Genomic DNA, 23,828 nt, shown 5'->3' on the forward strand with positions numbered 1-23,828 from the left:
AGAATGGCGCGACAGTTGGCTCTTGCCAGACGGCAATCAACCAGAGTAAATTGTCAGGCTAAATGGTCGGTTTGCAGACGTTGGTGTAAGTCTCAAGGACGTTCAATTTCTAGACCTTCCTTACCGAAAGTAGCGGAGTTTTTAGTTCATTTACATCATGACAGGGCCCTGTCACCTTCGTGCATTAAGGGTTATAGGTCGATGCTTTCCTGTGTTTTTAAGGCGAGGCTCCCTGAAATCTCTTCATCTTATGTCATTAGAGATTTAATTCAATCCTTTTCCATATATCGACCCAGTCCGCAGTGTTCTCCTCCGACATGGGACGTTAATAAAGTCCTTCAAGCCTTAAGGTTCCCTCCATTTGAGCCTCTGAATACGGCCGGATTTAGGGACGTCGCAGAGACTGAATCGTCTGGTAATCCCATTCCCAGGTCTTTCGTGCTGAAGTCGCTGGTCGACTTTGTCGGTAATTTAAATGAGGAATTAGTTCTTTGCCCTGTTAGGGCACTCTCATGCTATTTATGCCGGACGAAGGACATTCAGGGTCATCCCCGTCATCTGTTTGTTTCACCCCGAAATGTCAAGAGAGCTATATCAAAGAATGGTGTATCCTTTTTTCTCAGAGATCTTATTGTTAAAACTGGTGGTTCAGCTGCCTGTGAAGGCCAGATGCCGAGAGCACACAGTATTAGAGCAGTTGCTACATCAGTAGCTTTTATGAAGAACGTCTCAGTTGCCAAGGTGTTTGAGACAGCAACTTGGCGTTCTAATTCTGTTTTTGCCTCTTTTTACTTGAAGGATATATCTCTAGCTCTAGGCGACCTTCGTTATTTGGGCCCGTTGGTGATGGCAGGACAGGTCGTCAGACAGGAGAATTAGGTAGTCTTCCTGTTTTACGTTTGGTTGCTACCTGTATATTATTTATTTTTTGTTTTACATATTTATATAATGGGAATTAGGCAGTTTGGTATTTAGGTGTTGATGACAAGGACTAGCTGCTTGACAACTCATGCTGCTTCCATTGTCAGTGTGACATGGGACCAGCCACTGGGTTGTCGGCACTGGCGACTATGCTTCTCCCAAAGTCGATGCCGACCTTGGACTAGCCACTGGTTCACTTGTCCTGACGACTCGCGCTTCTTCCATTGTCCTTCTGGACAGGGAATTGGTTGATGGATCGTCTGCTGTCATCTGGTGACTCGTTCACCATCTACTTTTTGTCTCACCTGTTTTTCTCGGAGTCAGACATGCGTGCGAGATCAGGCAACATTTAGTAGCCCTGAGTTTTTTTTGTTGAAGTCGGTTGCGTTGATACACCCTCCGATGATTGTTTAACATGAGACCAGGTTGGACTGCCGGCACTCGTCCTTCGGGACTGAGTTGGCTTTTTGCTCCACGCTCCTTTCTCTTTGCACCAGAAAGCTCGAGTCAGGAGTTGCTCATGAGCCGATATCGCTGCTGGCGACGTTGGGTTGCGTTGATACACCCCCAATGTTTGCTTAGCTTTGAATCGCCCAGGCAGTCCAGGCACTCATCCTTCAGGGAAAGAGTTGTCATACCCGCTCCTCTCTCTTGGCGCCAGACATTCGTGAGAGAGCAGGTGTCATTGTAGTGCTTGAGAAAGTCTTGCTGTCCTCATTTCGTCTGACTGGTCACTTGGTTGGTCACCTCACTTTAGTACAGACAGACTGACTATGCACTTACTCCTTGTCCTTTACTACTGCAGTTCAGCAGCTTTATGGTAGGAGACTTTGAGTTCTTAGTATCTTAGACCTTGGGTTGAGTTTTTAACTGCCTATAATATATATTTCTTTGATTGTGCCCGAAAGGGAAATTGTTCTCAGATTCCCTCTTCCTTTTCAATGTGGTTAATCGGGCTTGATAAATTATATTAAGATAATGTTTATTAATATGGAATTTTTATTATAAAATTAATATTAATAATACTTACCTGTATAATTTATCTAGTCCCACCCATCCTACCCCACGATCTGCCTATCACAACTGATTTTGTAACTGTCAACGGCAGTGTTGCCAACTGGCGGACAGAATAGGAGGTAACAGGGTTGCCAATGTGGTAAATTTTGGTGCGGTTTTTGGGGATTTATGGCTAGATAAATTATGTAGGTAAGTATTATTAATATTAATTTTATAATAAAAATTCCATATCTATAAAAGTTACTTTTACAGAAGCTAAACATTAACGTGTACATACAGTGCCATTCTGTTTTTCTCCATGTACGTACTTTGTGAAGTGTCCTGAGTTTTGTACTTTGTGAAGTGTCCTGAGTTTTGTTCTTTGTGAAGTGTCCTGAGTTTATCATAATAGTTGATGAGAGTACAATGGGCCCCTGTATTCGTGTTCGCTGGATTCGCCAACTCACACATTCATGGATTTCTCTCCGGAACATATACCCCCTTCATTTGCAGGAAATTTGCCTATTCGTGGTATTTTGCTCTGAGAAAAGGGATTATGATGAAGGAAAAATCTATTTCTGGGCAAGGACCTGTGTCGCCCAGTGAAATGCTTCCTTTAGTGTTCATTTCTAAGGTAAAATATTGCTATAATTACCAGAGAAAAACTAAAATAGTAATGCCAGAGTAAACTGGCTCGCTCACCTTTAATAAAGGTGTTGGTATGGTATCTGGGGCGAGTGGAAACCACTACCAGAGGTCCCTTGCCATTTAGATTCTCCCTTTTTCAATATCCCTCGTCTACAGAGGAGCCGATCCAAGGCCCCGCTACCCGCTACTACTACAACTAGCGCCTTTGTTTTCATTCCTGTAGATAGCAACCAAGCTGGGCCAAATAGGGTGTGGAAGAAGAGTGGGGTGGGATTTCACTGGGCGACACAGGTCCTTGCCCAGAAATAGATTTTTCCTTCGTCAAAATCCCTTTTCGGGGCTCAGCCTGTGTCGTCGCTCCATGAAATAGTGCCAGAGAATTGGCTCCACCAGCTTGGAAAAGGTGTAGATAATCAATAATTACAGGCAAATTAAAACTCGATTAGAGTTAAATACTATAATGTAGATAATTAATTATTACAATAAACAACAAAATACAAGTAATTGAGAGTTTCAATTATCCTTAAAACTAACTTATGTACACAGAGGGTTTAAATAACCCACAAAGGTTCCAATAACATACACCAGTAACAAATTATCACAAGGGAAATTAGACCCAGATACAACTATATACAGTACAAATGATTAATATATACAGAAAGTGCTATCCAAGGTAAAGTGTGAACCCGGAAACGACCGAGCTACGGCAAGAATGCTAGTGAGGCAGGTAGGAGGGAGAGTAATGTAAGAGAGACATAGGCTATATAACTACTTATTACTAATTATGCAATGTCAGGGGAAACTGTGTTTCCGGCTGCCACTGCTGGAAATTTAATGGCCTCTAAAGACTTCAAGTAGTGGCGCTTAAATACTGTCGGAGATTTCCAGCCTGTGTACTTCTTAAGATCATCAAAATTCATATGTTGAAAATAATTAAGGGAGGTGGCTACTGCCCTAACATCACGCACCCTTGGAAAGGTTTCCGGGTTAGCTTGTTTTATGAAATACAAAATTTGTTGTTTAATCCCTTTTAGGGAAATAGTTCCGCCTTTTTCCCTAACGAACAAGGAGCCTGAAGATATCAGGGCAGTCCTGTTTAAATATGCTCTTAGAGAATTAACTGGACATAGTGATGGGTCCTGGGGAAGTGGGACAATCTTCCATGGGGCCCATCTATCTTGTGGGTCCTCATTTTTAGCTAGAAATTGACGATCTGGTGAGAGAAGTAGTTCAGAAATTCTGGCGCCTGAGGCTAAACTTATTAGGAATAACATTATCCTTAAGAGGGTTATATAATTACATGTCATTATTAGTGTCAGAAGCCAATTTAAGGACATCGTTTAAAAGCCATGAGACCGTCCTGGGCCTCTCAGATGGTCTAAGTCTTGCACAAGCTCTTGGAATGGATGAAAAGAACGAATCTGTTAGATCTATATTGAAATCAAATTGGAAGATCTTCTTAAGTGCTGATTTGGTAGTAGTAATTGTACTAGCTGCTAAACCTTTTTCGAACAAGGTTCTGAAAAAGGTTATGGCCAGATTCGTGGACATGGTTTGTGCCTCTGAGTCCTTTAAAAATATAGCTAGTTTCTTAACTGCCGAGTCATATTGACGCAAGGTTGATTCTCGTTTGTCAGATTCTAAGAATAGGATGTTCTGAGGATCGATGTTGGCATCTTTCTGAGCTGCAAACTTCATAAAGTTAGGGCTTTCTGAATTCCTGAGGAAGCGGACACAGTCCGCTTTTGAACCAACTGCGTCAGTTTGGGATTGGGAATCCGTTGAGGCTGGAGTCCTAATTCCAATAGTAGAGGGAACCAATTGCTCTTGGGCCAATTGGGGCCTACTAGTGCAATGTGACCCTTGAATGTCCAGAGCTTGTTCAGGACTTTCAGGAGTAGATTCACGGGAGGAAAGAGGTAAATTCTCTTCCATACATTCCAATCTATAGCCATAGCGTCCGTGGCGTAGGCCAGAGGGTCCAGGTTGGGGGCCACATAACAAGGGAGTCTGTGGTTCGACTCTGTAGCAAAGAGATCCACCTGAAGTCCTGGTACCTGTTGACAGATCCATCTGAATGACTCCTTGTCCAATGTCCACTTCGATTCTAGCGGGACGGATTGTGATAGGGCGTCTGCCACCACGTTTCTGACTCCTGCTAGGTGAGTGGCTGACAGGTGCCATTTGTTCTTGTCTGCTAAGGCAAATATGGCTATCATGACATGGTTCACGTGGCTCGATTTGGAGCCACCCCTGTTTATGCAGTGGACTACTACCGCACTGTCCAATAACAAATTGATATGAGACTTCTTGGCTGGTCGTAGCCTTTTCAGGGTGAGAAACACTGCCATAGCTTCCAGTACATTGGTATGTAGCTGGCGGAATGTTAGAGACCAGGTTCCCTGTACCTTTTTGTACTGTGAGTAACCGCCCCAGCCGCTTAGTGAGGCGTCTGTGTGGACTACTAGGGCCGGCGGAGGAAATTGCAAGGGTATTGTCTTTGACAGATAATTGATTTCCGTCCAAGGGCGGAGTCTCTTGCGTAAGATCGCTGGAATGGGAGCCATCTTGTCGTGGGATCTCCGGTTTGCTTTCGAGCGCCAAACCCGGTTTATATCCTTTAGTTTGGCTTTCAACAGAACGTCCGTTACTGATGCAAATTGGAGTGAACCTAGGATTCTTTCCTGGTTCCTCCGGGACGTCTGTTTGTTTTTGAGAAATTGCCTTGTGGCCTTGGCTATTTCTCTTCTCTTCAACGGCAGAATTGATAGAGTATGAGAGTTTAAGTCCCATTGGATTCCTAGCCACTGGAAACGTGACTCCGGTGTCAACTGAGACTTGGTTTTGTTTATCTGGAACCCTAAATGTTCCAGAAACTGAATTACCTTGACCATCGCCTTGTGACATTCTTCGATACTTGTGGCCCATACGAGCCAATCGTCCAGATAGGCTACTAACATTATTCCCTGAGTTCTCAACTCCCGTACTACTGTTTCCGCCAACTTGGTGAATATTCTGGGCGCTATGTTGAGCCCGAATGGCATTACTCTGAAGGAGTAAGCCTTCTTTCCTTGTTTGAAGCCTAGGAATGGGCGGAAGTGTCTTGCTATTGGGACATGATAGTAGGCATCTGTAAGATCTATAGAGGTGGTGACGGCCCCACGGGGAAGTAAGGTCCGCACCTGTGGAACGGTCAGCATTCGAAACTTGTCGCAATGAATGAATGAGTTCAGGTGGGACAAGTCTAGAATTATTCTTAATTTGTTTGAGCCTTTCTTTGGCACGCTGAACAAGCGCCCTTGAAACATTAAGTTTCTGACTCTTGATACTACCCTCTTTTGAAGAAGTTCTTGAGTATACTCTACCAACTCCGCTGTTGGTTTTTGGTAAAAGGTGTTGGATGGAGGAGGACCTTGAAGCCAACTCCACCCCAGACCTTTGGTCACAATGCTCTGTGCCCAATTGCTGAACCCCCACCGATGTCGGTAGAGGTACAGCCTCCCTCCTACCTGGGGATTCTCACTGGTTTGCTGATGGACGGCCACCTCGTGCTCCCCGAAAGCCTTTGCCCCCGTTGGTGGCTCTTCCAGCGCCCCGGTGACGGGAGGGACCCCTAGCTCTGCTGCCTCTAGCGAACCTATTGAATGGTTGAAAGGACTGAGATTCATAGGTAGATTAAAAGCCGGAGAAACTTCAAATGAGGTCGAAGCCTGTGATTGTCCCGGTTGTGTTAGCAGCACAAACTGCTGTTGCGGCTGTGCTTTGGATGTCGACGGTTGAGGTACTTGGGGTACCGGAACCGCCTGCATCAAAGTCTGTTGGGGAGCCTGGAAGGGCTGGAACTTCCTAGGTCTCTTCTTTGATTTGGGATTCGATCCAGTGGACTCAGGTTTGCGTTTAGGCACGAGTCCCCAACGAATCTTCAGGCTCTGGTTCACTCTAGCCGCTTCGCACAGAACCTCATTCACAGCGGTGGCGGGGAAGAGGTCTGTGCCCCATATGGATGAGGCAATCAGTTTGTTCGACAGTTACGCCGAGCTACCATGAAATCATACAAGTCACACTGCATTGTATGCAGTAGTGACTTGGTCATGATTTTAACCCTTTAACGCCTAAGGGGTATAATAAAAATTGTCTCCCGTATGCCGAGGGGGTCTCGGAGTGAGCGCCGAAGCGGAAAAAATATTTTTTTCAAAAACTCACAGCGCGCTTAGTTTTCAAGATTAAGAGTTAATTTTTGGCTCCTTTTTCTGTCATTGCCTGAAGTTTAGTATGTAACCATCAGAAAGGAAAAAAAATATATATAAATAATGCGATATATGATATCGCGAAAACAAAATTTCATATATAATTGAATTCAAATCAAGCTATGAGCAAAACGGTTAAAGCTAACGAGTTTATTTTTTTTCGGTGTATTGTACACTAAATTGCGATCATTTTGGTATGTAACACATTGTAAAACGATCAAAGCAACACAGAGAAAATATTATCACAAAATGATGCATGAATTTGTAATGCACAGATGTAAAAAATTTTTTTTTTTTTCAAAAATTCACCATAAATCTAAATATTGTTCTAGAGACTTCCAATTTGTTTCAAAATGAAGATAAATGATTGAATATTACTACACTGTAAGATTTTTAGCTTAAATTGCAGTTTTCGACCATTTCGGACGAGTTAAAGTTGACCGAATGTCTAATTTTTTTTTATATATTTTTTTTATATGCAAATATTTCAAAAATGAGAAAAGCTACAACCTTCAATTATTTTTTGTTGTATTTTACATAAAATTGCGCACATTTTCATATATAAAACTCTATGAAACAACTAATATGAAACTGAGCAAATATGATAATGCAACGTACGCATTTCGGAGATTTGCGGCGGAGAATCCGCGCGCGTAGGGAAGGAAAGTTTTTTTTTTTTAATTCACCATAAATCTAAATATTGTGCTAGAGACTTCAAATTTGTTTCAAAATGAAGATAAATGACTGAATATTACTAGACTGTAAGAGTTTTACCTTACAATTGCGTTTTTCTACCATTTTGGTAGAGTAAAATCTTACCCAACGTGGGTTTTTTTTCTATTTATCGTGATTTATATGCAAATATTTCAAAAATTAGAAAAGCTACAACCTTCAATTATTTATTGTTGTATTCTACATGAAATTGTGCACATTTTCATATATAAAACTTTATGTAACAGCTAATTTAAAAGTGTAAACATTACGGCCAATCGCACGTATGATTTTTTCGGAAGAGTTACTGCGTGGACGTAAGGAAAATGTTATTTTTTTCATAAATTCACCATAAATCGAAATATTGTGCTAGAGACTTCATATTTGTTGCAAAATTAAGGTAAATGCTTGAATATTACTAGAATACAGTGGACCCCCCGTATTCGCGTTCTACGGATTCGCGGACTCACACATTCGCGGATTTCTCTGGAACGTTTCCCTGCATTATTCACGGAAAATTCGCGCATTCGCGGTATTTTTCTATGAGAAATATCCACAAATTCCTGGTTTTTGTTATCAATTTCATCATAAAATGCACTTTTTGTGATAAAAACTTAAAAAAACCAAAAAAAACCAAAGTTGAAATCAAATTTTTAAAGTGGTTTTTCTCAATTTTTAACTAACAAAATAGGCTGTTTTTAGCATTTTTATAGGGGTTCCAAACATTCGCGGATTCTAACTACTCGCGGGGGGGTCTGGTACGCATCCCCCGCGAATACGGGGGGACCACTGTATAAGAGTTTTAGCTTACAATTGCGTTTTTTGACCATTTCGGTAGAGTCAAAGTTGACCGAAGGTTGAAATTTTGGCACATCGTTATTTATATGAAAATATTTCAAAATTGATAAAAGCTACAACCATGGGCTGTTTTTAGTTGTATTGTGCATGAAATTGCGCACATTTCCATATATAAAACTTTATGTAATGGTGCAAACATTACAACAATCGCACGTGAGATTTTTTTGGAAGAGTTGCCGAGCGGATGTAAGGAAAAAGTTTTTTTTATAAATTCACCATAAATCGAAATATTGTGCTAGAGACTTCCAATTGTTATGTATATGAAAATATTCCAAAACTGATAAAAGCTACAATCATGAATATTTTTTTGTTGTATTCTACATGAAATTGCGCACATTTTCATATATAATACTTCATGTAACGGCTAATTAAAAATGGTGCAAAAATTATGTCAAAGTGACAAAATAATTTCCGAGATGTGTCACTGATACTTTTTAGTGCGATAAGAAAGAAATTCGTGCTTGCGCGCCTGCGTAACGATTGTAAACAAAACAACACCTTGATTCGTGAACTCCCAGCATCCCCCAAGGCGCCTGATTCAAAAGTTTTTGCCTGGTAAGCCTATAAGTATTTTTCCGCGAATTAAAAAAAAAACTTTTGTATGTCGATGTAAATTACGTCCGGTCGGAACCCAAGAGACAAAAAATGTCGACGTAAAATACGTCCATTAGGCATTTAAGGGTTAAATAGCGTCTCTTGTCCGTAGATAAGAGACGCCATTTCTGTCATCGTCAGCGAACTGAGGGACCTGCTGAGCCTCATCCTAGCGTCGTATTCAGTTTGAATTAGGGCTTCTGACAGTGTAGGCAACCTCTCGCTGAACTGTGTGTTACCGCAGTCCGGCTTGAGTTTGCCTACTGAAAAGGTGGCAGGAGCATCTGAGTAGAACTCCGCTGATCCGGGGAGCAGAAGGGAAGTCGGTTCCGTCTCCCGGAGCTGAGGCATAGGCTTGTCTTTCAGGACTGCCTGGGCTGTTGCCTCTGTCACCTTTGAGATGAATGGCAACGGAGTGTCCTCGTTTACCTTGAAAATTGTAAACGGGCTCTTGAATGCAGTAACTTTTGTGTTTACGCATTCCCATTCATCAAGGTTCCGGCGCCAAGCTTGTTGAGGTTGGTCCCGGGGGAGGATTACTGTTTCCTTCGGGACTTTATCCTCCTTGCTCATGGCGGCATCCGTTAAACGGACATAGCCAAAGAAAGGGGGTTGGAGTCCCTCAGGATAGAACTCGAAGTCCTCTAGCCTTCGAGTTCCACAACCCTCAATAGTCAGCATGCCCTCTGCGAAGGGGGGTGTGCTGCTACCCTCCATGGGTTGTTCGGTTTAAATGGAGGGAGATTGGATGAGTCCGGCATCAGCAATACCTGAGTTGCCTGGCCGGGCTGTGCTTGTCCTGCTGCCATACTCTCTCGGAGACCGGACATCATGTTCTCCTGGGCTACTATCCTCTCTGACAAAGATTGGATAGTTTGTCCCGATGCTTCCAGTGTAGTTGACAGCTGGGTCAACATTTCCTGGAACTTGGTCTGGACGAAGTCCCCAACCATGTTGCCCATCCGCTGCATGATGCTATCCGAGAAAGCATCAGGGTCAAAGGAGGAAGGCTGGGCCTTCTCCTTGGGAACCTTGGTCCTCGACCCCTTTGGTGGGAGAGTGACCTTTGGCTTGACTGCCCCGGGGTTATGAGCCGGTGGTGTAGAGACAAGCTTGGTTCCTGACCTCTTCGGCAGGGACTTTTGCTTAGACTTGAAGTTTGTTTTGCTTTTAATTTCAGGGATCGCCGATGAAGACTTCGGTCTGACCGACTGAGGTCTATCGGCGAACCCCTGGAAGGAAGTAGAAGTAGGAGAAGAAGCCAAAGATGGGCTCAAGGAAAACCCTTGAGCCCCTACTAAACCTGCCTTGCTACCATTCTTACCGTTGCCCATGTCGTCTATAGCCATGGGCTCGCGGTCCAGATCGAGGGCTGCCACGTCCCCGACTACTCCTTCTGCGATGCCTTCCTCCGTAAGGGATGCGACTGCCTCCTGAATCCTGGCGATCAGAGGAGCGGCCACTTCTGGATCCACCACAGATCCCTTCTTCATCCCTGGGAAGATAAGGGTGGCCATGTCCTGGGCCAGGATGTAGGGTTGACCCTTGGCGGAGTTGCGTCCAAACCCGCCAACCCATACCTTCAGGGTGGATAAGGCAGCTTCCCGGACTGCTTGTGCTCCCTGTAAGCAGGGTTATTATTAATACTTAACACTAGAAAAAGACTTAACCTAGTATCAAAGTGTACATTACAGTATATTGATTCACATTGTATCATTATGAAGAGGCTGGAGTGTTACATACCTCGGAGGTGGCTTCGTTAACCAAAGCGTAGCAGATAGCGCAGTTCTCATGGTGCCAGACTACGAAATCCTCCATGTGAACTGCACAGCCGGCATGTGCCCGGCAGACCACGTGCCCACAGGGTTCCTGGAGAACGGTGTTGCACCCCTCCTCCAGACAACAGGTAACCTGTAAGTCAAATGATACATGAGTATCATCGACAACCTTTAGGAGTAGGCCCGTGGTTGTGTGCAGTATACTAATGCTGCCGGAGTAACTCCGGCGGCAGCATATATCATGCACGATAACATATCACCCTGTTACTACTAGCTTTGGCGCCCCGTGTATACTTATAAGAACATCCTAGGCAGGTAATGGGGACTAAGTGGCTCCACTGTAGCTCCGGCGACACCGGGGCTATAAAATCTGACCGATTAAGTGGATTCAAGCTGTCCTCCATATGCCGGAGTGAGGGATAACCCAAGTCAGACACAGGGTGAAGAACAAGCCGTAACAGGGTGGAATGGTTAAAATACCTGGCGGAGTTGGGTACTCCGCCGGGTAAAAACTTACAATAGAAGGTATATGTTATGTGTAATAAAACATGCATGCAACGTAATCCCATAGATAGGCCGGAGCCTTCACATATCCAAAGAAGCAATGCTGTCCCGAGGTCGGGTCCGGCTTATGCCGGAGCCCTGAGGCCGCCGAAGCGGGGTGGGGAAAGGTGGGCTTCCTAGACAGTGAGAGGGATACACTACCTAGTGGGTGGGGGAGTGTCCCACTCTCCTGCGCCTGGTGGCCAACTATGGCTCGGTCAAGCGAGGTACCCCCCCTACACCACTAACAGCGCGGCAGAGTACGGCAGGCCTGCTCACCGAGTGTACCCCCCAGTGAACCCCCTTCTCCCCCCCCCCCCCCCCCCCCCCCCCCCCCCCCCCCCCCCAGGAGACTTGGAAGGGAGCGAGTCGTCACTCCACCGAAGTGGGTGAGCGCAGGGTGGGTGGGGGAAACTGAGAGGGGTCGGTAGCAGGGTGGCTCGTACGCAATCGACTGGGGACACTCTCAGCCGGGTGAACAGTCACGTGGTGTGAGAGGCCAGTCGATCAAAGAAGGCCTAGGCCAACTAGGTGCCGGCTACAAGGAGAACACATAACATAAATATCCTGTCCTAACACGGGGGGAAGAAGCGAAATAAAAGGAGTGAGAGAGAAAGAAAAGGTCCTTGAGAAACTAGGTTAAGCAAAATCCAATGAAGGAAATGCTGGCCTAGAAACTCAGAGCGGCTTAGCCTAGATGCCGTAACAAATGATCGAGGGGCAAGCGGCCAGGGTGGCTCAAGGACGGAAGGCTACGAAGGAACCTGGGTACTTCATAAGGAAATCAAGACAAGAGATCCTATCTTACTGATAAACAAGGGTTGATATGACAACCTCCATGCAAGAAAGGAAAGCGAGTGCCCTGACCGAAAGCATGCGGTTTGGAAGTAGGCTATTCCCCGTGAACGGACTAAAAAACTAAACACAACATGGCAAATGCATCTTAAAATAGATTATAGAGCACTGCTGAAGTGCAATCGAGACCAATTAGTATGGGAGACTAATTGGTGCAAGAAAGCAGGAAATCATCACGCGGCTGGCGAGCCAAGAAAGGCGGCGCGGGACCGGCAACGCACGTGTTACCGCTCGCACATATAACCTAAGATAACTTGGGTTAAAATGTCAAAAACCGTCTCAAAATGATCTCAAACATTAAACGCACTACTTAACTTGGATGCAGAAGCTTGAAGATCCATGTTGATAAACAGAGTGGATAATCCAAACGAAAAAACACACCATGAGAAAAAACGCGTGTGGTGTGAACGATGCTATCGAAAGGAATGTAAACAAAGGCGCTAGTTGTAGTAGTAGCGGGTAGCGGGGCCTTGGATCGGCTCCTCTGTAGACGAGGGATATTGAGGAAGGGAGAATCTAAATGGCAAGGGACCTCTGGTAGTGGTTTCCAATCGCCCCAGATACCATACCGACACCTTTATTAAAGGTGAGCGAGCCAGTTTACTCTGGTATTTATAGCAATATTTTACCTTAGAAATGAACACTAAAGGAAGCATTTCACGGAGCGACACAGGCTGAGCACAGAAATGTCCACAAATTCCTGTTTTTTTAAAAATCAATTTCATCCTAAAATGCACTTTTGTGATAAAATTATTAAAAAACCAGGTATACAAATTTTTAATGGGTGTTCTTGAGTTTTAACTAACAAAATAGGCCATTTTAAGCATTTTTACAGGGGTTCCAACTATTCTTGGGTTCTAACTATTAGCAGGGGGGGGGGGGGTGTTGTTTGGTACGCATCCCTCATGAATACGGGGGGACCGCTGTATTTTTTGCTTATGCAATAATAATTATTATTTATTTTATTTTATTTTTATTTTTTATTAAAAGTTTTTTAAGTATGATGATTTTAAATGTATTTTGCCATAAAATGGCACCATGTATGTAGCTGTTATCAGTTTTCTCTTCTTTGATCCTGAATAGCTTTTGCCTCTGGCTTCTACAGCACATCAGTTTCTGTTTACTAATAGTGTTAATATTATTCAAGAGTCTAATGATAATTTTGGTAGTTATAACAAGCAATTTTAGTATAAACTCAAGTGCAGAGCTAACTTCTTAAGCTGATGGATTGAGCTAGGCTAAAGTAAATGCAGAACTCCAAATACTTGACTCCATTCAAGTTTTTTCTTTTGTAACTCAAGTGTCACAGAGATTTTAGTGTGAAAACATATTCATATATGGTGGAATGATAATTCTTTACTTGTATGTTATATCAATCAGAAACAGGAATCTAACATGAATGAAAAGTAATGTTGAACTTTAAAAATCAAGATAGTTGACTTACCAATTGCTAGCTATGCTTCTATTCTTCATGATAACAAGGCAAATATTTTGAGACTTGAATTGTAATTTTATGATGTAACTTACCCAGTAATTATATTGCCTAAAGTTTCACTCGCCAGCAGCTTAAATTTTGAAATTTGTGATAATGCTTGTTTGTGTAGGTTAATTGGCCCCACCCACTTTCAGGGTAAGGAAGAAACAATGCAGCCGAGAGTCATCAGTAGTTTCCTTCCAGCTCTCGACTGAAGTTCAACTTTATTTTGATTTTTGTCTATTTCTCCACCAGTGTTTTTCTTCCTTTGGTGATGTATTGGTAGCTTTTGGCTTTGTATTTTGTCAAGTTTTCTATTAGATTGAATGGTAACAACTTTATTACTGGAATTGGCTTATATTTACTTGTAGTTTAGCTGACTGGTTATCATGTCCGGCTCAGACTCGTGTGCAACTAGCTTACAGTATTGCAGCAAAGGCTGCAATACAAGACTAAGAAGAGCCAAATAGTATTCACACTTGTGTACAGATTGTAGTGGACAGGTGTGCTCCACTAATTTGACCTGCAATGAGTATTCTAACTGGGATGCCAAAAAATGGAGGGAATTCAAATTACATTTAAATGTTTTAGACAAGGACAGGAAATGTAAAGCTTCAGTGCAGTGTGGGATTCAGCAATATAATTTCTTGGTAAGTTACATACATACTACATAAAAATGACATTTATATAATAAAATAGATTTTTATTCATAACTTGCTTAGTAATTATGAATAAAGCCCTCCCTCCTCCCTGCATATGAACGTAAGGGCAGAAAACAGTTGACAGCTCTCAGCTGTGTTGTTCCTTCCTTACTCTGAAGGTGGGCAGGGCCAGTTAATCTACACAAACTAGTGTTACCATGAAAATTTAAAAATTTAAGCTGCCAGCAAGTGAAACTTTGGGCAATACAATTATGTACATGGTAAGTATAGGTAAATAAAATTTTATTTTATAATAAAAATGTCATATTTATATTATATGTATATATTATATGTAATCTAATTAATAGGTAGTATGTACATAATAGGTTTTTACTTTGATTTTTTTATGTGCAGGGGGCCATCATATTGTTTATTTGTACGGTTAGACCAAATGAGTAAACTTTAGTAGCATTAAAAAGAAAAGTTGTTTGGCTTTTGTTTAGTTTATTTACAGTACTATTTAGATCTAAAGGCTGAAAGTCTAATTTTAGGTATATGAGCAACTGTACGTATTCTTTATTGATTAATGTATTTGTGAAGGTGCATAAGAATTTTCTGTTTCACATAAGTGACTTACCAAACAATTACATTAGCTGTACGCTTTCTTACCTGGCAGCCAAAAATTCAAATTCCTGGTGGCGGTAGCGCCGCTGCCATTGTTTGTGTAGTTGATACAGATCCCACCCACTTTCGGGAATACCTGGTACTGCTGAGCTAGACTCTTCAATTCATATTCTACCGGCCACGGGGTAACACCGGTGGTTTGTTGTTGCAGTCGACTTTCGTCGCCATTGTGGATTTTTTCTTTTTGGTGATGTACAATTTCATGGTTGGCTTTTTTTTTTTTAACTTCTTCTTCATCAGTTAGCTGCCTAGTTATTAATGAGTTATTACGAAGATGTCTGATGCTATTTCTTCTTCAGTTAGGTTTTGCAGCAGTGGCTGCAAAACTAGATTAGCTAAACTATGTTATGATCCGCACTCCAAATGTGTTAAATGTAGGGGTCAGAGGTGTAGCAAGGAATTAATTTGTGATGAGTGCCGTAGTTTAGATGAACAAGGTTGGAAGACTTTTCAAGCTCATTAGGATAAGATGGACAAAGATAGGAAAAGGAAAGCTGCTCTTAGAGCGGGTAGTGAAACTAGAGTAGAGACAACTCCCGTGCCTTTAGAGGCGAACAAACCATCACTGTCTTCTCCACTTTTATCGAATATTTCACCTATTGATAGTCCTCCAACTTCAGTACCAATTATTCTAGTCTGTTAAGGTTTCTTTTACAGACGTATCCGGACTTTTTTGAACCAGCTTCGCCTTCTTCACCTCCGTCGATGTTTGTGAAGGATAGGAGATCAGCGCCTTCGGGGTTACCGAAACCAGTTCTTTCTCAGTCCTTGAAGAAAGCACTGAAGGAAGTAGAAGAGTAGCTTGCTAAGAAGAGGGAGTCAGGCAAGGCTTCGTTCGCCTTCCCTCCTTCGAAGCTGCAGAATAAAACCTACAGGTTTTATGTGACAGGAGAAGTTCCTTCTTTGGGAGTTTCTGCCTCCTCCCAAGGAGACTTCCCCGGCCTTGTGGACTCTCACAGAAGAGCAGCGTTCTTGGCTGCGAAAGTGTTGTTCTCTTCACCCGAGTTAGATCACCTGGTGAAGAACTTATACAAGGTGATCGAAGTCTTCAGTTTTCTGGATTGGACTATTGCAGCGTTAGCCAGGAAAATTGAAGATTGCTGCCATTCTCTGTATGAGGATTTTTCTGCCGACTGGCTCAATGTGTTGTCCTGTGCGGGCAGGGCAGTGAGAGACGGTTGAGGGGAATTGGCTGCCCTATTCACTATGGGAGTACTAAAGAAGAGAGAACGTTGGTGCTCCTTCACATCTCGAGGAGTAACCACGAACCAAAAATCGGCTTTGTTGTTCTCCCCCCTGAGTAAATCTCACCTGTTTCCAGAAGAAACCATCAAGCATGTGCTGTCGGACCTCGAGAAAAAGTCCACCAATGATCTTTTTCAGTCGGCGAGAAGACCTAAGGAACCTCCAGCGACATGAGCCAAAGCTTCTCTACAAAGCATCCCTTTCGAGGAGGTAAGTCGAGGTGGCAGCAGAGACCAAGAACTAATCTACGAACCACCTCCAAGTCTACCAAGAAACCTTCCTTTATGACAGATAAATGATCGGAAGGTCCTTCACACACCCATGGGGGCAAGACTCCATGACTACTGGGAGGAATGGAGTTGAAGAGGAGCAGAACAGTGGGTAATACAGGTGCTTCGAGAGGGATATGTGATCCCTTTTACGCTGGATCCACCACTGTCCAATACACCTGTCTGTTTGACAGCATACTCGACAGGATCAACAAGAGCTTTGGCTTTAGCCAAAGAAGCAGAAGAGCTCATCAACAAAGAGGCCATAGAGGAGGTAACAGACATGAGCTCCCCAGGGTTTTACAATAGGCTCTTCGTAGTCCCCAAGGCATCAGGGGGATGGAGACCTGTTTTGGACATAAGCGCTCTGAACCTCTTCGTCCGGAAGACGAAATTCTGAATGGAAACCAGTCGATAGGAAGCTCCTGAGATTTGTCTTCAAGAAGAGAGTCTTCCAGTTCAGAGCCCTCTGCTTCGGTCTGTCAACCGCCCCCCAAATATTTACTCGGATTCTCGCTCCTCTGGGAAAGTGGCTGCATTTCATGGGGATCAACACAACTTTTTACTTAGACGACTGGCTCCTGAGAGCCAGATCCAGTCGTCAGTATGTGAAGGACTTGGAGAAGATGCTTACTTTGACACAACAATTGGGTATCATAATAAACATGGAGAAGTCCCAATTGATTCCAACTCAGAGGATTCTCTATTTAGGGATGACACTAGACTCTAGCTTTTCGGATTTTTCTCTCCCCGAAGAGGATAGAGTCCTGCCTGTCGACAGTCCAGCAATTTCTGGTTCGCCCATCCTGCTCAGCACTTGAATGGATGAGCCTACTCGGGACCCTGGCTTCAGTGGAGAGTTTTGTCAGGTTAGGACGCCTACACATGAGGCCGCTTCAGTTCTTCCTGAAAGCAAATTGGTCTCGGAAGACACAGTCGGACTCACAAGTTCTCCCCCTGACGGAAGAGATAAAGGTGGACCTTCGTTGGTGGCATTCGAGGGAAAGATTACAAGAAGGAATTTCCCTAGTCGTGTCGAACCCCGACCTGCACTTCTTCTCAGACGCCTCAGACAGCAGATGGGGAGCCCTCCTAGGAGACAAGAGAGTATCAGGTCTGTGGACAGAACAAGAGAAGACCTTGCACATCAATGGGAAGGAATTGAAGGCCATCCTCTTAGGGCTACAAGCGTTTGACCATTTAGTCACCTGAAGAAACATAGCGGTCTACTTGGACAACACCACAGCGTTGTCATATGTACAGAAGCAGGGAGGGACCCACTCATTCTCTCTCAATGAGATAGCCGAAGATCTCCTCACCTGGACGAACGAGAAGAGGATCACCCATTTTCCAAGATTCTTGCAAGGGAGAATGAATGTACTTGCAGACGAACTGAGTCGGGTAAATCAGGTGTTACCAACAGAATGGACTCTGAACGAGAGAATGTGTTAGGACCTCTGAAAGCTTTTGGGAAGACCATCAATAGACTTGTTCACCACATCGAGGAACAATCGCTTTCCCATTTTCTGTTCTCTGATTCCAGAACCACTAGCATGGAGAACAGATGCGATGCTACTATATTGGACAGGACTGGACGTTTATGCTTTTCCTCCCTTCAGGATGATGAGAGAGGTTTTAAACAAGCTTCAATTGCACCAGATTGTGACAATGACCCTAGTAGCGCCATTCTGGCCCAGGAAAGAGTGGTTCCCGGACCTTCTCAATCTGCTTGTGGATTTTCCCAGACTATTTCCACAAAATCCATCGCTTCTCAGACAACCCCATTTCAACTGATATCACCAAGGGTTGTCCGCTCTGGCCCTGACAGGATTCAGACTGTCAGGAACCTGGGCAGAGCAAATGGGTTTTTGCGAAGGGCGTCAGAAGTTATTGCTAGTTGCAGAAGAAGCTCTTCTGCCAAGCTCTACCAGTCCAAGTGGAAAGTCTTTAGGTCATGGTGCAGACGACATAACATCTCTTCTTCTGAGACATCTATAACAGAAATTGCGGAATTTTTGTTATTTCTGAGGGACACCAAGAAGTTGGCCACTTCAACTATTAAAGGATTTAGGGCCATGCTTTCATCGGTTTTCAAGCATAGAGGCCTCGACATTTCGTCAAATCAGGACATCAGTGACCTGATCAGATCCTTTAGTTCCTCCAAGATTTTCAAGCCTGAAGAAGTGGAATGGAACTTGGATGTAGTTTTAAGGTGGCTCAACGGCCCCCAATTCGAACAGTTGAATTCTGCAACCTTGAGGGACATAACTAGGAAGACACTATTCCTAGTCGCCTTATCCACAGCGGGAAGAGTAAGCGAGTTGCTGGCGATGAGTAAGGAAGTGGGTTTCGCACAGGGCAATGCAGTTTGTTCGTATGTAACAGACTTCCTTGCTAAAAGTGGGGATCCTCGAATCCTTGGCCCCGTTCTTTCAAGATAAAGAACCTAACGAACTTACACGGGTCGGAAGATGAGGAACGTACATTGTGTCCGGTCAGAGCCATCAGACACTACCTGACTAGGACAGAAACTGTGAGAGGAGAGTCGAGCCGACTCTGGTACTAGGTGAAAGACCTGTCTCGGCCTCTTTCAAAGAATGCTATGTCCTTTTTCCTGAGGAGTTTGATCCAAGAAGTGCATGCCCAAACTCAGGAACATGCTCTTAGTGTGCTGAAAGTGAAGACGCATGAGATTCGTGCAGTAGCAACGTCTTTGGCTTTCAGACAGAACATGTCTCTATCCTTCATTATGCAAACAACATTCTGAAGGTCGAAATCAGTGTTTGCATCGCACTATTTGAAGGAGGTAGAAACTACTTACGAAAACTGCTTTAGATTGGGACCGTTTTCAGTAGCGGGAATGGTGTTGGGAGAAGAAGCATAGGGGGACCCAGTTTTTTCCCTCTACTATCTCCTCGCCTTGAATTTGAGGTTTTGTAAGTGTGTGGGAAGCTTGGTGGTACATGCACCTGAAGTACCCACCAGTTCTTATATCTGGTTAAAGGTATCATATGGTTTTTAGTGTAGGTGATGGTTTTGTGTGGTTTTTATCTGGTCTTTTGCCCAGGGCAAGGGCAAATTATTGTTGTTTTTGTCAATCATCGGTGCACTTCCATGATTGCAAAAATCTCACCATTAGTAGGGACGACCCTGGCCTTTACTGCCACGTCTCCTACAAGTGATGAGAGCGCCGACCAGAGGCAGTATCTACCTGTGGCTGCTCTCACAAGGTAAGGTACTGCAGACATTATATATAATGTGAGCACATGGCTGTTGTTTTTGTTCATAAAGCTGTCCATATAACCACCTTCCAGGTAATGTGGAGTCAGCTAATGTAATTGTCTGGTAAGTCACTTATGTGAAAATGATATTTTAATGATAAAATAAGGTTTCACATATACTTACCAAACAATTACATTAGCTGTACGGTCTCTTACCTGGCAGCCGAAAATTCAAATTCCTGGCGGCGGTAGCGGCGCTGCCATTGTTTGTGTAGGTGATACAGATCCCGCCCACTTTCGGGAATACCTGGTACTGCTGAGCTAGACTCTTCAATTCGTTGAGCCGCAACGTCCATCTGTGGGGAGGAGGGAGGGCTCTGATTATGCAATTGTTTGGTAAGTATATGTGAAACCTTATTTTATCATTAAAATATAATTTTTAATAGTAACATTTGTAATACTGTACTAGTATATACATTACATTGTGATTTTGAATTTGTTACCCTTTATTCCAGAAACAGCCCTGCTGCTTCATGAATTAGAAAGTGAGAAACTGTTGCATCCCTGTAACTTAACTGGGGTTGAAGAACCAAGTTCATTTTATCAGACCACACCTGTTCAGTTGAAAAATTTGCCCTCAACAGTTAGTGAAAGTAATATTCTACCATTGTATAATGTAAATTCTGCAAAGTTTGGGGCTTTCCCTGAAGAACCCATAGTTACAAGCCTTTATTTACCTTCTACAAACAACTGTATTTCAGCTCCTTTAAATCTAGGTGTCACTCAAAATGAGTCTGGCTCCATTGACAACCCTAATCGTAGTTGCTCTCTTATAGCGAGCATTCATTCTCCAATACCGTCTGTCATTCCAATGAGTAATTGCACTCCTACGTCTACTTTTGCCGATCACATGTCACGTGGCTGTTTATCTCCCTTATTGTTTTCCACACAATTTGATGACCATATTTTAACTGAAGGACCTACTGTTGAATTATATTGTGAAGCCCATGATAGCAGGGATGTGGGTCCTGTGCATAAAGAAATTTCTTCTGATATTTCGGAGAGAATGTTTGCTAATCACATTATACATAGGGATGTTCAGTCTGTCATTCAGGAAGACAAGGAAAGTGAGGGCAAAGGCAATCCTTGTGTATCTGAAGCATATACCTGTGATGTTTCTCATTTACTGAATAATTTTGATTTGAAGAAATTGTCACCAGTAAAAGTTTTAACAGCTGATGATGATAATTTTGAAGTGCGGTCATCCAGTGACCAGCTGTTGATACTTGATTATCGTCTTAATCAATGTGAGGTATCACAGAACAAAACAGAAGGTTCCATATGTGGAAACAGTGTTGACAAGGGCTGCTTAAATATTCAAGAGGAGCATAACTACATAAACTCTGATGATAAGCATCATTCTGATAATACGATGAGTGATTGTGAATTCACAAGCGGTAAAAATGAAGGCTGTGTCACAAGTGTTGAAGATAAAAATAATCATGGAAATACTCTGGCTATGGAAAAAGTGAATAGTGCTGTAATTGAGAGTGGGCTTTGTTTTGTAAGTGTTGAGGGCAAGAGTAGTACTGGAAATAAAAGTGAATGTAATCAAGAAAAAGCAGGAGCTGAACAGTGTGGAGATGAAATGGAGGAACAAAGTTATATTCATAAGGAACATAGTTATTCATTAACTGAATGTGAAGATGGAAATAAGTATGCCAAGAATTTTGGTAGTGAATCTCAAGCAGTTGATAGTGAGACTCAGGAGTTAGTTGAAAAGTTAGTGGCTAATGAGCCTGTGAATGTGTATCTTTCTCACTTCAAGCCACCAGATAGTTTGTGGGTCCAACTAGCCAACTGCAAAATTTTAGAGCTGCAAGATAATCTTTGGTAAGTTATGTACCTGAGAATATTTCCTTTTTGATAGATTACTATTTCAAATTAATGTATTAAGCTCTTCTTAGCCATTGACAGTCAACTGCTGACTGTTAATTGGGTTTGTGAAGTATTTGGATTTCATAGTTATTCATTAACTGAATGACCTTAGAAGCACAGTATAATGAACATTATCAGTGTCTTGGTTATAAATTTTAATGTTGGTCTGAGGTGTGGTGGTCTGCATATTTTATTGCATTTCATATCCATAGCTGTTTGTTTATTTTAGAATTCTTTGTAGATAATTTAGATTCCATCATACAATATTGTTTCTGAAGTCACCAACTAGACAGCATGGTAGTGTATTGATTTCTCCTACTTTTCTTGTTTTCTTTTAATTATGTAGAATTGCTAATTTTCTAAAGAAATGTATGAATTATGGTTGCTATTTGTAATTGCAAATTGTATGAAATATAGGATATTGGTATCTGTTTAACTTGAGTCAAAATTTCCTTTTAACAGTTTGAGATGTCCAATAAGTTTTTTTTCTTTACTCCATTTGTGTTTTTTTATTTATTAATTTAGTTTACACTTTCTGCCTTAATTCCCAAGTGCACCACATCTTTAGTAAGTCTCCATGATAGGACTTTTTAGTGGATTTACTGTGTTTCTTTTGTATTTTGTGTCTTGGAAAATGTTCTTGTCTCTGTTGCTTACAGATTGGTTGTCGTGCATGCATTGCTGATTTTTTGCATGTTTATGAATTTTGAGGCATGGTATTTACTAATACAGTAGTTTAAGTTATTTCATTCAAAATTATTGAGGGTGTTGCTACAAGTATTCTGACTTTAACTTTCACTGTATTCTGAATGCCACCAGTAATCACTTTTACTTATGTTAATTTGAATAATGATACAAGCTTTTGAGAATTGCAATTATCATGGTATGTTAATTCATAATAATGATACAAACTTTTGAGATTATGCAATTACACCCTATTGTGCATATGAAGTAAGTAGTAATTGTATTTTTTTCAAGTTAGTTTGATAAAGATTATATAGCTCCTCCATCTTGCTACTCACCCTCTTCTGACAATTGTTTGATAGTACAACTGCGAGGTTTTCCCCGTTACACCTTTCAAACATTTCTACTCTCAGTTTTTTTTTCCATTGCTGAATGACTTCATAGGTCCCAGTGTTAGGGCTTTGGCCTAAATTCTATAGTATTCCATTCCTAGCTACAAGTATCTTTACAGTCATTGCTGTTATAGTAGCCATTCTCAGTTGCCTGTAACTAGTGTGTGGAAGTAGACATAACAGAAAATAACAATTAAAGTGAAAACTTCAACAAAGGTCACTCAGCTGTGCTTCACCATGAAAAAAAGAGAATAAAACACACAAAGACATTGACATGTTCACTCTGTTGTCAAGACCAAAAGTACAGGCAGTCCCCTGGTTACAACGGGGGTTCCGTTCTTGAGACGCGTTGTAACCCAAAAATCATCGTAAGCCGGAACATCATCAAAAATCCTAAGAAAACCTTACTTTTAATGCTTTGGGTGCATTGAAAACTATGTAAACTGCATTCTTACTATATTTTTCATCAAGAAAACCTTAAAATATCGATTATTTTGCAGTTTTGGTGTAATATTTCTTGTGCCAGATGAGCGTTGTAGGCATCGTAACCCTAGAAATAATTTCTGATGAATATAATTGAAAAGCTCCTTGACTTCGGAACGTCGTAAGCCGAACCCGTCATAACCCAGGGACTGCCTGTATAATTAAAAAAAAACATGATAAGATAACATCATCCTTGGCCATTAAGACAGGCATGGATGTAGGGGAAGAGAAATTAACCCAAAATTAAGTAGTGATAAAGGGTTGAGAAAATAGTACTAATAAAAGTAAAGCTGATCAATGTCAAATTCAGAATTAGGGAACACGCATCCAGGGTTAGCAAAATTAGATTCAAGAAAAGATTTAGTTAAAGGGGAAATAACTACCTAAGATTTCTCACCCAAGTCTCATCACAGTAATTAAGGAATGTTTGAACTATATTTGTCAGACTCTGCCAAATTTAACCTAAACTTGGTGATTTATGCAGAGACAACAAATATGAACAAACCTCTAGAGATTGTTAATGAATATATGTACCCTACTTAGGACAGACAGTAAGTGTTTCCCCAGGACATGAGACTGAAATTAAAAGAAGGATATGCATGGGATGGAGAGCTTCTGGTAAACAAAATGAGATATTGAAAAGTAA

The 23,828-nt window shown here is 42.2% G+C and overlaps 1 protein-coding gene across 1 annotated transcript in view; it reads left to right on the forward strand.

Moving 5' to 3' along the window:
- Nucleotides 1-23,828, forward strand: part of LOC135211173 (uncharacterized) — a 285,675-nt gene that overhangs the window by 8,412 nt on the left and 253,435 nt on the right. Inside the window, exon 3 of the mRNA XM_064244376.1 lies at nt 20,201-21,578. Coding sequence (XP_064100446.1) covers nt 20,201-21,578 — 1,378 coding nt within the window. The remainder of the gene's footprint in view (nt 1-20,200; nt 21,579-23,828) is intronic.

This window comes from Macrobrachium nipponense, chromosome 4 (assembly GCF_015104395.2).
Source record: "Macrobrachium nipponense isolate FS-2020 chromosome 4, ASM1510439v2, whole genome shotgun sequence".
Lineage (NCBI taxonomy): Eukaryota > Metazoa > Arthropoda > Malacostraca > Decapoda > Palaemonidae > Macrobrachium > Macrobrachium nipponense.